This window comes from Panthera onca, assembly GCF_046562875.1.
Source record: "Panthera onca isolate mPanOnc1 chromosome E1 unlocalized genomic scaffold, mPanOnc1 haplotype 2 h2.Chr16_ul_7, whole genome shotgun sequence".
NCBI classification, from domain to species: domain Eukaryota; kingdom Metazoa; phylum Chordata; class Mammalia; order Carnivora; family Felidae; genus Panthera; species Panthera onca.
Genome location: NW_027675821.1, coordinates 700,382 through 716,940, shown reverse-complemented (window position 1 = coordinate 716,940; position 16,559 = coordinate 700,382). Strand labels below are relative to the sequence as shown.

At 47.1% G+C, this 16,559-nt stretch overlaps 2 protein-coding genes across 5 annotated transcripts in view; both read right to left on the bottom strand.

Moving 5' to 3' along the window:
* LOC144615193 (EF-hand calcium-binding domain-containing protein 13-like) overlaps positions 1-2,179 on the bottom strand; it is a 23,733-nt gene extending 21,554 nt beyond the window's left edge. The window contains exons 1-2 of the mRNA XM_078442065.2: positions 2,059-2,179; positions 1,689-1,760 (exon numbers count right to left, since the gene is read on the bottom strand). Coding sequence (XP_078298191.2) covers positions 1,689-1,760; positions 2,059-2,179 — 193 coding nt within the window. The remainder of the gene's footprint in view (positions 1-1,688; positions 1,761-2,058) is intronic.
* The window catches only part of LOC144615424 (pleckstrin homology domain-containing family M member 1-like), a 20,448-nt gene continuing 5,789 nt past the window's right edge, over positions 1,901-16,559 (bottom strand). For 2 of the 4 annotated variants that reach the window (XM_081794865.1, XM_081794864.1), the window contains 6 exons: positions 16,419-16,507; positions 12,679-12,926; positions 10,318-10,944; positions 4,444-4,670; positions 3,356-3,514; positions 1,901-2,510 (listed from right to left, as the gene is read on the bottom strand). In XM_081794865.1, coding sequence (XP_081650991.1) covers positions 2,386-2,510; positions 3,356-3,514; positions 4,444-4,670; positions 10,318-10,944; positions 12,679-12,926; positions 16,419-16,466 — 1,434 coding nt within the window. In that variant the 5' untranslated portion in view covers positions 16,467-16,507 and the 3' untranslated portion in view covers positions 1,901-2,385. The remainder of the gene's footprint in view (positions 2,511-3,355; positions 3,515-4,443; positions 4,671-10,317; positions 10,945-12,678; positions 12,927-16,418; positions 16,508-16,559) is intronic. The other 2 variants (XM_081794863.1, XM_081794866.1) reach the window with 2 other exon arrangements.

Genomic DNA, 16,559 nt, shown 5'->3' with positions numbered 1-16,559 from the left:
TACAAGATCAGACACTGACCATAATCCCTTAAAACTGTGTGTATACTGAAGGAAAGCATAGAACTTGATCCACAATATGCCTGTTTTCTCAGCCCCTCCAAGTTTGTCAACAAATAGTCCAGGCACAGTGAACTAACCTTATCAGTCAGTAATGAAGGGAACAGTCTGAGCATATGACAGTCAACCTTGCAAGGAGACTTTTCTAAAAAGAGCAGTTTCAGGCCTGCTATGTTAACACTTTTCTTCCAGGGTGGCCCTTCCTCACTCTTCCCTGTAATTATTGGCCTTTTCTTGCACTGGCTGACAGATTCCAGTGTCAACCCCCAATCATTATGACCAGCTCCCAGATTCAGGTACCTAAACTACACCTTTCTCCTTTTTCACTGTTCTCCTTTCTCAATGGTTTAGTTTCCATTTTTTTTTCCTTCCTCCACATAAAAAGTTATCTGTCCTGAATACCAGTCTTTCTGAACTCTGTTTTCTGATTTCAAAATTAACTACCATTTACCAAGTATATAGTATGTGCCTAATAATTAGATTATGTGCTTTATATGTGTTTTTGCAGTTGATCCTGACAACTCTAGGAGAAACGTGATTTTATTAGCTTCCTTGTTTTAAAGATGAGGAAACCAGAATGACCTACAGAGACTACCCAGCTGGTAAGTCAAAAACCCACAAACCACCATGTATCAAACTCCATAGCCCATGTTCTTTTCTACCTGTATGCATTGTTTCCTATAGCACAGCTAATCTATTTCACTATACTATATTGATGCTAATTATGTTACGTGACCCAGGTAACATATTTATATGTCAACAGGGAATTATTAAGTACTTTTCTTAACCTAAAAGAGAAACAATGATGTTAAAAATTTTATACCAGGGCAGAGTGGTTATGAAAAATCTGAAAAGTATCTATCTACTTCTTTACACCCAGAAATGACTCCGCTTCCGTTTTCCTAAACATATACCTATGTTGTTATTCTTCTCCTGACAGCGCTCATTGACCAAACAGTCATTTGAATGTTATTCAAATAAATTACCAGTGATAATTAAGTTTTAAACTTATTTTCCCAATAGAAAAGTACACAAACTCCATGAGTATGATCTCCATTGGTTTTAGGTCTATGATTTAACTTTTAAGCAAAAATGGAAGTCAAGTGGTAGGAAATAGCCATGGTACCAAAATGCACATGGTCACTCTTGTATGTTAACAAAATCCAAAGAAAGGAACATGAGGAATGTCTACTAAAGGAAGAGGTAGAAGATTTCTGAGAAATTCTATAATATATAAGCCTTTACACAGGGTAGAGTCCTAAGTCTGAGGCTAAAAATGGTATAGAAAATTTTCATATCTGAAAAATTGTAAAGCTAGTATCTGACTTTACATAAAGTCCAGAACAAAACACACACACACACACACACACACACACACACACACACAAATAACAACAACAAAAAAAGGGATTTAAAATAGGTTACACAGGCCCCATTCCAGAAAAAGGCATTTTTCTTTCATCATGGATGCTGCCAACTTTTAATCAAAATCAAGTTTTGCCTGCCTTAAAACAGATCAATGCCAACATGGTAAGCAGAAATTAACAGAACTAGAAATTCTAAAAAACAAAACACAAAGACATCCATTCAATAAAAGTAAATTTAACAGTCACAAATAATTTACTAGTTACCTTTTAACCTGGAGGCATCACGAATATCCTTTACCACTTGTCCAAATTCTTCTATTTGTACTTCATCATCTTCTGCAAGAAAAACATTTTTTTTCAGTTTATTTATTTATTTTGAGGGGGGGGGGAGGGGAAGAGAGAGAGGGAGAGAGAGAATCCCAAGCAGGCTCCATCCTGTCAGCACAGAGCCAGACAAGGGGCTCGAGTCAATCAGATTCTCTATCCCAGCCCCTTGGACTCTGGGGCTGAGACTAGCCAGTCTCCGTGACTGCTCAGAACATTAGCCCGTTAACTTGGGGGCAGCCACAGTCTGTCCTCTGGAATGGGGAGCAGAATATACTGCTCTACAAAGAAAGTAGTGAAGGAAATGCACGAGGAGGCAGAAACTTGTCAGGAAAGCCACACTGACAGTTCCCAGCTCCGCCTCCGTTCTCTTCCAGAGAAGAGACCCCTTGGGTAAGCTCGGTGAGACACCTTGTCCCCTCCGAAGCCATCTCCCTCAGCTAACTCAAGTTCCTTTGCTACTGTGTCCAAAACAGTTTTAATACAACATCAGAGAAAGACCCAGATCCCAAGTCTTGTAAGTCCCAGTTCCAAGCCCGCCGCTCTCCCACATTTTTCTAGATGGTTAGAAGGGGTGGAGTCCTTGCCTCCTGTCCCCTCCTGTCACTACATCCTTCTTGGGGCTCTGCCTGCTGACTTAGTCCCACAGTGACCTCCTCACCAGTTCTTCATTCCCCCTGCTCCAGACACAATCTTTTTCACACAGTTGATGGTTGAGAGAAGATCGGGGCTCAGCAGTTCTGAAGGGGAGACAGAGAATACCTGTGAGAACACAGAGGACAGTCCCAGAGACTGAGGCACACACCGGCTCTCCCCGCCCCCCGGGGGCTGAGTCCTTCCAGATTAGGCAAGGGCTCCCTCCCAGAGGCCCATGGAGATATCCCTACAATGGCTGCTAGAGGTCAAGGGTGGCTAGGGGTGGGGGCAGGAGGGGCAGGAGTAAATGTATGTTTACTACCACACATCCTAGCTAGGGTACATGCTGGTTCGCGCCACGTTTGAGGGTTTCTAGGGAAAGGAAATGTCAAAACAGGCAGCACAGAGGCCGAGGTAAACCTTGCCTAATGAGAGAGGCTCTTCAGGTGAAGAGTGCAGGGATGTTGATCAGAGTACGAAAGAGGGAGTAAGGGGCAAAGTCATGGACCTGTGGAGCCTCCACGAGTGGCTCTGAGGTGGGGAGTTTGCCCTTGGCCTCGAATCAATCAGGCCATTGACCAAAGTCAGGACTTGATGGTTAGAGCTGAGCCTTCAGGGCCACCAGTCTGGCATTCAGCACTGGTTCTATGAGCCTCAGTTTGCTCGTCTGTAAAGCGGGGATCATAATAGTTTCCACCGCATGAGAAGCTGGCATGTGAAGTGCTCAGCATACAACACACTCTCGCTAAATGTTGGCCGCTGCTGTCCTCTGTTACTGGGTGTGCAGAGCCTTTCTGGAGCCTGCACCCCGGAGAATCTCCTAACCGGAGGGGCATCGTAGCCACTAGTGAAATCCTCTGCTCAGCAAAGGCACTCCTGGGTGCATTCCCAGGCTTGGAGTGGGACGAGAAGTCCTGTGAGTAGACCCCACTCATCCTCTCCCCTCTCCCACCCTGAGACCCCGGCCAGACCTTTGCAGTCCTCGTGGCAAATGTTTTCCGAGTGACTCTTGTGATCATTGCACCAATAGTGGCTGTTGATCTGGAAGACGCCATAGTCGAAGCTGCCGTCTGCATTTTCATTTACCTTTGATAGGTTGAAGTTGCTCTCCACAAAAGCCAGGCACAGCCCTTAGAACAGGGAGAAGAAGGTTTTTAGAGGGCTCTGAACTGAGGGACAAAGGACACGGAGGAGAAAGGGAGACGGGGAAGCAGAAGAAAGGAACAAGGCCTAAGAGGCTAGACGGGGCGAGCTGGCCGGAAACACCCATTAGCTTCTCTCCTCGCCCTTCGGTCCATCCACCTGCCCCTCAGTACAACCGCTCATCATCCCGCTGTCCATCCGCATCTCCTGCACTTGATGATCGCCTACTGTGTGCCATGACCCGTGCAAAGCCCAGTGAGGGACATTCAGCTGGGGCAAAGGCAGCTGGTGCCTTCAGCAAGAACGAAGACGCACCCCTTAAAGGACCACAAGACAAGATAAAACGAGAAGGACGGCACAAGACAGGTGTGTGCAAAATCTGGGCAAAAGGAAGCTAGCCCCACCAGGGAGGAGGACGAAGCCTTTGCACTGCCTGCTCCCTCTGCCTGGAATGCTCTTCCCCAGACATTTGGGTGACCCGGTCCTTTGCCTCATTCAGTGCTGCTCAATGTCACCTCCTCAGAGAGGTATTCCTTGACTTCCCCTTCAAGGACAAGGTTACCTCTCACTCCCCTGGCTTTATTCTGCTGCATAACATTTATCACCACCAGGAAGTGCTTCATATGTTTGTGTGTTTGTTTGGGACTCGCCTCTCCCCCTAGAATGCGAACACTGTGAAGGAAGGGGCTTTGTTGATGTCTCTGTCCCCAGCCCCTAAAATAGTTCCCGGTACATAGTAAGTGCTCAGTTAATAATATTCAGTGGAAGGAATATAGAATGTTGGGAGGGGCTTCTCGGGGAGGGCTGCTTTTTGAACTTGGCTTCGAAAGATGAATGATGGAAAGATGGCCACATAGGAGGTGACCAGGAGCAGAAGAGGAATGGGGGGGCGGGAGTGTGAGAAAGCAGCACTCACAGTCACTCAGGGAGTAGCCCTCACACCTATCCAGATCCTCCTTGTGCAGCACTCTGGCCAAGTCACAGCGACTGATGAGCTTGGCCTCATTTATGGCAACGAGGCAGCTGACCAAGGACATGAGTAGCATCCTCATCATCTTCGGAGGGGAGAAGGTGCAGCTGAGGGCCTGTGGTCCCGAGGATCTCCCAGACGTGCTGCTGGTCTCCTCTGAGCACCTGAGGAATCTGGAGACAGCAGCCAAATGTCCCGGCTCACTCACGGCTCCCCGCCTGGCTATTTCTCTTTCCTCTCACCATTTTATACTTTCTTTTACTACAGAAACTTTCAAACATTTACAAAATAAGAGAGAATAATATCATGAATCTCCATGTAGCCACTGCCCAGCGTCAACAGTGAAAAACCGAGGCTGATCTCCTTTCATCTATAGGTTTTCTCCTGTTTTAGCCATTCTCACTCTTGTAAAGGACACCTGGCTATGGGCAGCATTTGGGTACAGGGGTGGGGAGTGAGGCTGGCAAAGGAGACTGATGAGCACTGGACTTTACTGGTACTTGCGTGTGTGGGTTTGAACATGTGCTCTCGTAGGAAGGGCCAGGCCACTGGGTGTTGGTCTGCCCTCAACCCCACGCTCCCAGACGCATGATATGTGACTTTTCCCAAGGGTATACCCTGCCATGTGCAATTCCTGAGAGGCTGTCTTATAAGCTCTACACCTTTGTTTCCACTCAAAACTGGGGTCACTCAAGTAAAAGTGACCTTGTTGAAGAAATAAACTTCACTTTCACACTCTGTGTGTGTGTGTGTGTGTGTGTAGGGGGAGGTGCAAGGGGCGGGGACTCTGGATTCACATCGCCTGCTTTCAAAGGTTGGGCTGCAGTGTGACCTTGGGCAATATACTTTACCTCTCCGGGCCTCATTTGTAAAAGGAAGATATGCCAGTACCCACTTACTAGGGTTGTCATGATGATTAAACGAAATGATAAATGCCTAAATCTTGGTTTTGCATTCCCCCCCAAAATAGGAAGCAAGACTTCTGGGACAAAGGTTGATTCCTAGGCTGGAGTTAGGAAAGAGTATAAAATAAGTCTGAATTATCTTGTGCTAGAAAGTAAGAAAGTGCTCAAAATATGGATTGGGGCACGTCAAATGGACATGAGAGCCAGCTCAGAGGGGCACCCACTGGCCAAATCTGGAACACTTTCTTGGTAACAGCTTTATTGAGATAAAATTCACAGTACATAATTCACATACCGCACAATCACTTAATTTAAAGCGTGCAGCTCAATAGTGTGTTTGCAGAGCCGTGCGACTATGATCGCGGTCAATTTTAAAACATTTTCATCAACCCAACAGGAAACCCCATACCCATTAGCTGTCACTAATCCACCCCTCCTCCAACCCCTGCCCACCACAAGCCTACTTTCCATTTCTCTAGATTTACCTAACCTGGACACTGCACACAAATAGTCACACCATAGGTGGCCTTTGAGCCCGGCTTCTTTCGCTTAACGATGTTTTCAAGATTTATTCATGTTGTGGCAGCCACTGGGATCTCATTCCTTGTGATGAATCCTTCTTTTGTCTCTCTATTGATCGTTTTATAGACTTTTGGGCTACTTTGGGGCTATTATGAATGACGGTGCTGTGAACATTCACGCACAAGTGTTTGTGTGGACAAATGTTTTCATTCCTTCGGGCATATACGCCAAGGAATGGAACTGCTGAGCCATAGAGTAACTTCAAGTTTCAACTTTGGAGCAACTGCCTGACTTCAAAGTGGCTGTACCATTTTACATTGCCATCGGCTTTTCCACATCCTTACCAACACTGGTTACTTTAAAAAAAAAAAATTATAAAGTTTATTTAGTTATTTTGAGAGAGAGAGAGAGAGAGAGAGAGAGGGTGCACAAAAGCTAGGGAGGGGCAGAGAGAGAGGGAGAGAGGGAGAATCCCAAGCAGGCTCCTCACTGTCAACGCAGAGCCCAATGCGGGGCTTGAGCCCACAGACTGTGAGATCATGACCTGAGCTGATATCAAGAGGCTCAACTGACTGAGTCACCCAGGTGCCCCAACGCTTGTTTGTTTTTTTAATTCAATTTACTCTTTTTTTTTAAGTAGGTTCTGCCCATGACCCTGATGTTGAGAGTCACCATGCTCTATACCAACTGAGCCCACCAGCACCCCCCCCCACTAACACTTGCTATTAACTGTCTTTCTGATCAAAGCTCTCCTAATGGGTGCCAAGTCGTACACATGATGGTTTGGATCTGCATTTTCCTGGTGGCTAATGACGCTGAGCATCTTTCTATGTGCTCTTTGGCCATTTGCATATCTTTGGGGAAATTCAGTATTCAGATCTTTTGCCCATTTTCTAGTTGGGTTATTTGTCCTTCTTTATTGAGTTGTAAAAATTCTTTATCAGATGGGAATGCAAGCTGGTGCAGCCACTCTGGAAAACAGGATGGGGGTTCCTCAAAAAACTAAAAATAGAACTACCCTACAACCCAGCAATTGCACTACTAGGCATTTATCCACGGGATACAGGTGTGCTGTTTTGAAGGGACACATGCACCCCCATGTTTATAGCAGCACTATCAACAATAGCTGAAGTATGAAAAGAGCCCAAATGCCCATCGATGGATGAATGGATAAAGAAGGTGTGGTATATATATACAATGAAGTGTTACTCGGCAATCAAAAAGAATGAAATCTTGCCATTTGCAACTATGTGGATGGAACTGGAGGGTATTATGCTAAGTGAAATTAGTCAGAGAAAGACAAACATCATATGACTTCACTCATATGAGGACTTTAAGAGACAAAACAGATGAACATAAGGGAAGGGAAACAAAAATAATATAAAAACAGGGAGGGGGACAAAACAGAAGAGACTCATAAATATAGAGAGCAAACAGAGGGTTACTGGAGGGGGTGTGGGAGGGCGGATGGGCTAAATGGGTAAGGGGCACTAAGGAATCTACTCCTGAAATCATTGTTGCACTAGATGCTAACTAATTTGGATGTAACTCTTAACAAATAAAAAATAAAATTAAAAACAATAAATTAAAAAAAATAAAAAATAAAAAATTCTTTATGAGATGCATGGCTTGCAAATATTTTCTCGCATTCTGTGGGTTGCCTTTCACTTTCTTGATGGTATTCTTAGAAACAAAAGAATTCAATGATGACGAAGACTGTTTTCTCTATCTTTTCTTTTGTTGCTTACGCTTTTGGTATCGTAGCTACAGAATTAATACAGAATGGTTTCTAAGGTAGTCTGGGACAGTTTGGCCATCAACACAAATAAAGATAGTGACAGGGGAGCTTGGCCGGCTCAGTTGGTGGAGCGAGCGACTCTTGGTTTCAGGGTCATGAGTTAGCACCCCACCTTGGGCCTAGAGCGTCTTTGAAAAAAATAAGGATAGGGACAGATTATAATCTAGTGAAAGAGATAGGAATCCCTGAGTCCTTAATAGTAATAAATAGACAAACAGATACATAACGGGGATGGGGTTGGAGCTCTTCCTGACAATAAGATGGTGAGTGATAAACGTGGAGGTGGTCATGAGGTTGGAAAATCATCACTCTGCAGCCATCATAGATTAGTTTGGGCAAGAATCATCAATGGATATTAAATCTAAGGTGGTGGGAAGCTTGGTGAAGAACTGGATGGGGCACCTGGGCTGGCTCAGTCGGTTAAGCATCCAACTTCGGCTCAGGTCATGATCTCGTGGTTCATGGGTTCAGGCCCAGCATCGGGCTCTGTGCTGACAGCTTGGAGCCTGGAGCCTGCTTTGGGTTCTGTGTCTCCCTCTCTCTCTCCCCCTCTGCCGCTCACACTCTGTCTCTCTCTCTCTCTCTCAAAAATAAATAAACATTGGAAAAAAAAACTATCAATGCCATGAAAACACAGAATGGGGCTATTTCTGTCACCGTGTGCATGTGTGTGTGTGTGGTGGGTGTGTGCATGCGTATCTTTCCCCTGAAAGCAGGTGTATGTTCCTGAGAGCAAAGGCCTAGGTTCCTCCACCCACAGGCTGCTGCTTGGGCAAGATGGCTGCCCTAATGGCCTTGTTTCCTCACAGATGTCTTCTAAGCTCACTCCGTACCAGCCCGACTCTTGATTTTGGCTTGGGTCATGATCTCACAGTTCCTGGGATCAAGCTCTGCATCACGCTCTGCACTGACAGCGAGGGGCCTGCTTGGGATTCTCTCTCTCTCCCCCCGCCTCTCTCTCTGCCCTTCCCCCACTCATGCTCGCTTGCTGTCTCTCTCTCTCTCTCTCTCTCTCTCAAAACAAGTAAATAAACTTGAAAAAAAAGTTTATCATGTTCTACCTATTAGATGAGCAAATATCCAAAAGTTTGATAATACCTTCTGCCTACAAGGCCGAGGGGGCACAGGTACATTCCTGACAGAGTGTAAACAGGCGATTATCTATGAAAATTGTAGATTCATTTATCCTTTGCCTCAGCAATTCTGTTTCTGGGACTTTACTGAACAGAGATAGTTGCATAGAATTCAAAGATCACATACACACGGTTATTTACAGAAAGAGTGAACTCCAGTGTCCAGGAAATACAGGGCTGGTCAAATAAACTAAGGTACATTCATACAATGGAAACACATGCCATAGGGGGGAAAAAAAATTAAGAAACTGATATGAAGCTCCAAAACAAAAATCCTGATCTCTTCTAAGACAAGGTATCAAACAGTATATTTATAATAGCTTTGTGGGGATGGGGCAGAAATAAGAAATATAAAAGACATTTAAAAGTCTATTACAGATCTATTAACAGATATTAACAGTTATTAACAGATCTATTCATATCTGTTAGATGCATTTAGAAACATCAGAAAAAGACATGTAAAGGGGGTGCCTGGGTGGCTCGGTCAGTTAAATGTCTGACTTCAGCCTAGCTCATGATCTCACGGTTCGTGAGTTCGAGCCCCACGTTGGGCTCTCTGCTGTCAGCACAGAATCTGCTTCAGATCCTCTGTCCCCCTTTCTCACTGCCCCTCCCCTGCTCATTCTCTCTCTCAAAAATAAATAAATAAACTTTAAAGAAAAGAAAAAGAAAGATGTAAGGAATTAATAATTATGGTTACAAAGGTGGAGAAGACGTTTCACTGTAGGTAGACTTTTTTTTCTTACCATAAAAATAAATCTATTAAAAAATGAGTGTTTAAAAAGGGCCTGAACGAAGAAGGCTCTGCTGGGGTGAGCATGGTACAACATAGAGAGATGGTGACTCACTACCTTGTACACCTGAGACTAATGTAACACCGTGTGTCAACAATACTCAAATAGAAAAAAGTTCTTTTAAAGAGACAGCTCTGCCCAGCGTCCCTTCTCTAGTCAAGTTCATTGCTCCCTGTGCTCTTCCTCCACTCACTCGCTTGGCCCCTTTTGTGCACCACCTCCTCCAGGCCTCATTCAGGGTCTGTGTCCTTCAGAGGCCTTCTGGGAGGTCGCAGCGGAGCACCCAGACGCGCTGGGCTTCACTGCGTCTTTTGGAAGTTGTATATCTAACTCCGAACCGTTGGTTTCCGCCCTAGAGGCAATAATATTTTACACGAAGCCTCAGAGAAATTAGGTAACTGGTCGAAGATCAGCCAGGGGCAGAGCTGGAGCCTGATTCAGCTCGAGCCCTCCCTGAATCCATTCTCCTCGCTGCCCCATGTTGCCTCCAGTTACAAGTCCCAGCAACTCCAGTCCCTGAGGAAGAGCCACGATCCCCTTTTCCTTTATGCCCTTAGAGAGGTCAATGCTCAGTGACAGGCAATCACATGCTATAGGGAGGGAGAGAAAGAGGAAGAGGAGAAGGAAGGAAGGCAGGGGGAGGAGAGGAGTGGGGGAAGGACACTCACTCTTGCAGAGACGGGTCTGAATCATCGGCATTTGCTGTCCCCAGGTCGGAGTCGTAGGACATGGGCTCCTCGGAACGGTCTGGACTCTTGGAGCCATTCTCTTGGAGTAGGCAGCTATCAGAGTTTAGGCTGCAAGACAGCTGGGATGAACCGGCGGTGTCCAGGCTGAGGGAGGAGGCCGTGAGCTTCCGGTTCCGTCGGATCTTATGGCCTGAGTGCTGGACTTCGATGTCCTCCGAGCCTGAGGAATGGGAAATTGAATCCAGAGACTCTTTCCGCTGTAGTTCTGTCCCAGAGGTGGTGAGGGGGTCGAGCTCAGAGAGCGGGCAAAGCCCAGAGAGAGCCAGCGGGGTGAGCGTCCACTCGTTTAAGATGGCGGACTTGTAGGAGGGCTCGAAGGATAAGGACGTCAGTCCCTGCAGGAAGCTGAGGAGGAACTCGCCCTCCTCGGCGTCTCGAAGCAGGGCTGTGGGCTGATAGTACTCGCACAGGCGGGCGGGCTCCTGGAGGAGCAGCTTCAGGTAGCACTCCATCAGGCCGTCATTGAGGGCCAGCCTCAGCCAGGCCCGGCAGCGGCCCACGTCCGTGCTGACAAAGATCAGGTGCTCCAATTCCGAGACGATGTGCCTGGGGGTGGAGAGGACAGGCTTGTTTCAAGAAGTGAGTTCAGATCACAGAGGATCATTTTATCCACTGGTGAGCAGGAGCCAGTAATAACGACTGCAAGTATATACAGGCTTGGGAAAATATCTCAGATAGCAGTGTTCTACAGGGAATTGAGAAATATTTAGCTACAACTCCCCACTTTTTCAAGGTTACTGTCATGCAGGATAATTGCCATTTTAGTTTCAACTCCCCAGGCGCCCTTGACATCACCTGCTCATCCGGCATACATGTGATGAGCCCCTAAGTGCCAGGTCTTTGGAGCTGTGAAGATACAGGATACAGACATGGTCCTGCCCTCAGTCCAGGTTACTACCTTTCAAGGGCACACGGAAGTGAACCCTGTTGTCAGTAGAGCTGGGGTGGGGGGAAGGCAATCACTTCCAGGTTGCAGTAAGGACAATGCCTTAGGCAAGGCATTGCGGGATTAGGCATAGGGATTAGGCACAGGCAAGGCATTGAGCTGGGCCTTGAGCGATTTCAAGCCGCAAAGATGGAAGGGGAACCTCAGGCACCAAGGACTGACAGAGAAAAGGCACCAAGGGTAGGGAAGCAGCAGCTGTGTAACAGGAGTGGTGAGCACTCCCGTTACAGCACGGGGAGGAGGAGGAGTGGCTGATTGGGTTGCAAAGTCAGGTGATGCAGGGTCTTGAGCATCCAACCGGTGAGGCAAGGTGGGGCAAGGGTCCCCACACCTGGCTGTGCGTCAGAATCACCTGGGAACCTGGTCAGGATACAGATTCCGGGGCCCCAACGAAGTGAATGGAACTCCAGGCTAGCACTGGGGAGCCTGAGAGTTTTTACACCGGGAAATGACTTGACCGCAGTCGCGCAGACTTCTGGGTGGGCTGCTCGGGATAAGATCATGTACCCAACTCAGTTCCCGAACCCTTGGTCTGATGTAAATGCCCTTCCTCTGACCATCACAGTGCCCTGAGCACGTCTCGCCCATAGGAGTGCGTGCTCCACAGGGCTCAGGGAATGAGCTCGGGTTAGCTTAAGCTCAATAAATGTTGACCAGCTGCCTGACCTAAGGACAGACACAATGAGATAAGGGGGACAATCAGAAAGCCACTGCCACCTAGGAGTGAGGTAAGAACCTGAGATAGGGCGGTGGCAGTCAGCATGAAAAGGAAGATACAGACTGACAAGGCACCTTCAGGCTGAAGGTGGCATTTAATAGCCCTTAGAGGCAACGTGCCAGCAGCTGCTTGCTCCAAAGCCCAGGCAGTTAGGGCCAGGGCCGCAGAGGCAAACGTCCCAGGGTGGATATTCAGATGATCTGGATTCCACGTCTTTAAAAAATGCCATAGCCTGTTAGGATATAATACTTAGCATAGAGATGTTCAAACATTCCAAGGCAGGGTCAGCAAACCTCTTCTGTTAAGGGCCACTTAGTAAAGATTTTAGGCTTTGCAGGCCACACATTCTCTGTTCCAACTACCTAACTTTGCCACGGTGTGGCAAAAAGGCGGCTCCTGCTAAAGGCGACCAGCCAGGGGCCTGAGCAGCCCCAGGCCATTGCCTGTGCGCTGAGGGGCTCTTGAGGCTTGGTCTAACAATAACCCCTATCTCACCCATCTCCATTCTAGAACACAGAGCATCTCTGCTGCTTTCCCATATAGCTGTAGAGGGAGAGCCCAGGGTCACCCACACTGAAGCTCCTCCCCAAAGCAAAGCCTCCCCTGCTGATCTCACTTGTGGGTGACAGCTTTCAGGAGGGGCCAGAAGACAGGCTGAGGCAGAGGCTTCTGGTGGGCGCTCTTCTTCCTTTTCCCTCCGGCCTCGGCTCGGATGTGCTTGGCATGCAGGCCGTGGATAAATACGGCCTCCAGGGCACTGCACATGGTGTTGGCATCTCCGTCTTCGCTAGTGACCACTGTGTCCGAGGACACGTACTGCTTCTGCAACGCCTTCACAGATCCCACTAGCTTCTTCTTGATGACCTAGTCGGTGTCAGACATAACACAGGCCTTTAGAAGATCCTGCGGTGACCCCTGGAAGGTAAGTGCTTATCACCAAATACACGCACACCCACACACGTGCTCACGTCTACCTGTGGGTGTGTATACAGCAAAACTAGCACAAGCTAATCATAGAAAACAAAGATGGGCGCCTGGGTGGCTCAGTCGGTTGAGCGTCCGACTTCGGCTCAGGTCGTGATCTCACGGTTCATGGGTTCGAGCCCCACGTCGGGCTCTGTGCTGCCAGCTCAGAGCCTGGAGCCTGCTTTGGATTCTGTGCCTCCCTCTCTCTCTGCCCCTCCCCCACTTGCACACGCACGCACGCTCTCTCTTTCTCTCAAAAATAAATAAACGTTGGAAAAAATTTTAAAAAAAGAAAGAAAACAGAGACAAAGCATAGAGGAGAAAAGGAAAATTACGTACTTATACCACCCAGAGATAGTTATTTTTTTGCAAAGATATTTGTATATTTTTCTTTTGTTTTGCTTTTTAAACCGAACTTCAGTGATTTGATAGCCATAGAAATCTTGTGTTTAAATACCGGCTCCATCATAGTTACAGGTGTGGGAGCCTGGGTGATCCATCTAGGGCAGGGGTGAAGCTTTCCACCTTGTTTAGGGGTCTACGATTCCATGAAGAGGCAACAAGTGCCACTTTAGAACCATAAAAACACCAAGAAAACAGGAGCATGGTCCACATTAAGAAAGATCGTAGGGGGGCGCCTGGGTGGCGCAGTCGGTTAAGCATCCGACTTCAGCCAGGTCACGATCTCGCGGTCTGTGAGTTCGAGCCCCGCGTCGGGCTCTGGGCTGATGCCTCGGAGCCTGGAGCCTGTTTCCGATTCTGTGTCTCCCTCTCTCTCTGCCCCTCCCCCGTTCATGCTCTGTCTCTCTCTGTCCCAAAAATAAATAAAAAACGTTGAAAAAAAAAAAATTCAAAAAAAAAAAAAAGATCCTAGGGGCACCTGGGCGGCTCAGTCAGTTAAGCATCTGACTCTTGATTTCAGCTCAGGTCATGATCTCACGGTTTTTGAGTTTGAGCTCCGTATCTGGCTCTGTGCTGACAGTGTGGAGCCTGCTTGAGATTCTCTCTCTCTCTCTCTCTCTCTCTCTCTCTCTCTCTCTCCCTCTCTCTGCCCCTCCTCTGCTCATGCTCACTCTCCCTTTCAAAATAAATAAAATAAACGTTATTTATTTAAAAATATCTTTTTAATGTTTATTTTTGAGAGAGAGAGAGAGAGAGAGAGAGACAAAGTATGAGGAGGGGGGAGGGGCAGAGAGAGAGGAAGACACAGAATCCGAAGCAGGCTCCAGGCTCTGAGCTGTCAGCACAGAGCCTGATGCAGGGCTCAAACCCACGAGCCGTGAGATCATGACCTGAGCTGAAATAGGACGCTTAACTGACTGAGCCACCCAGGCGCCCCTAAAATAAATAAATAAACTTTAAAAAGAAAGAAAGAAAAAAGGAAAGATCCTTGACCTGGCAGTCAGAGGCAGATGTTAGTCTCAGCTCTGTTGGTCAACAGCTGGGTCACTACAGACATTTCACTTAACCTCACTGAGCTTAATTTCCTCATCTGTTAAACGGAACGAATACTTCCTGACCTACAGCACAGGAGTTGGGGGGCGGGGGGATTACTCTGAGGGCAGGACTTGCTTTTTTTTTTCATTCTTGCATCCTCAACACTTGGCTTGGTTCCTGACACATGTAAGTATTCCGTTAAGGTCTGTTACATAAATCAATTATAAAATACATATATGTAAAATCCTTTGGAAAGATAAAGACAGTTCTGTCATAGTATAAGCATGTCAAAATTACCTATGTGTTTTGGAAAAGGATTGGGAGGGAATACAGAAAACCTGGTTTGAACTGTTAGCTGATAGGATTATGGATAAATATTTTACTGTTTTATTTTTATCTTAGCCCAAACAGTTCATGTTAATGTTCTTTGAAAAGTCGAATGTTCTTTTTTTTTTAAAAAAAAAAATTTTTTTTTTTTAATGTTTATGTATTTTTGAGACAGAGAGAGACAGAGCATGAACGGGGGAGGGTCAGAGAGAGAGGGAGACACAGAATCTGAAACAGGCTCCAGGCTCTGAGCGGTCAGCACAGGGCCCGACGCGGGGCTCGAACTCACGGACCGTGAGATCATGACCTGAGCCGAAGTCGGACGCTCCATCAACTGAGCCACCCAGGAGCCCCTGTTTTTTTTTTTTTTTTTCTTTATAACAGCTTTAATGAGACACAATTTACATTGCCTAAAATTCACTCATTTAAACTATACAGTTCAGTGATTTTTGGTATGTTCACAGAATAGTGAAACTACAGCCACTACCTAATTTTAGGACATTTTCATTGTCTCAAAAAGGAACACTGTGCCCATGAGCAGTCACTCCTCTCTAGTCCCCTCTCCCTCAACCCCTAGCAACTACTAATCTACTTTCTGTCTTTATGGATTTGCCAATTCTGGACATTTTGTGTAAATGAAGTCATACAGTATGCAGTCTTTTGATGTTAGACATCTTTTCATATGACTTATGGGTCATATACTTCTTTTATTGTTTGCTTATTTGACTGGAGAGAGAGAGAGAGAGAGAGAGAGAGAGGCAAAGAGAGAGGAGGACAGAGGATTCAAAGTGGGCTAGGGAGTGACAGCAGCAAACTCCCAAATCGTGAGATCATGACCTGAGCCAAATGGACGCTCAACCGTCTGAGGCACCCAGGCCACCCTAATGCCCTCTTTTCTTTTTTTTAATGTTTATTTATTTTTGAGAGACAGAGAGAGACAGCATGGGAGGGAGAGGGCAGAGAGAGAGAGGGAGACCCAGAATATGAAGCAGCCTCCAGGCACTGAGCTGGCAGCACAGAGCCCGATGCGGGCCTCCAGCCCATGAGCCGTGAGATCATGACCTGAGCCGAAGTCGGATGCTCAACCGACTGAGCCACCCAGCTGCCCCTTCTTTTAATGTTTACTTATTTTTGAGAGAGAGAGAGAGAGAGAGAGAGAGGGAGAGAGAGGGAGAGAGAGAGAGAGAATGTGCATACATGTATGTGCCTGTGGGGGAGGGGGCAGAGACAGAGCGGACCGAGGATCCAAAGCAGGCTCTGCTCTGACAGCAGAGAGCCCAATGCAGGGCTTGACCTCACAAACTGCAAGACCATGAGCCGCTTACGATCATGACGCTTAACCGTGTGAGCCACCCAGGCGCCCCATATGTATGACTTCCTTTGAGAAATCCTTGGTCTTCAGGCAGCCCCTATTAAAATCCGTTGTTTTTTATCAATTCCCATTCTATCACCAATAAGATGTTCTAGAAAGGGCAGGGTCTCCTCAGAGCCTGCTTCTGCTATAACTCTTTCTCAGCCCGAAGCCTCGCTTTCCAGACAGTACTCATTCATTTCAAAGTGAGGAAGACCAATGACATGGCTGTCCCGTGCCCCCTTCCCCACCCTTGAGCCTCTCCGACTGCCTACCGGGATGGCAGCCCGGGGGTCCAGTCCATTCTCCACCACCGAGAGCATTTCCGCTCACACTGCAGCTCCCTCGGAGAATCACATGACACCTGCAGAGACAGACGGCGCGGCCAGATGAGCAGGTTCCAGCTCACCACCCCC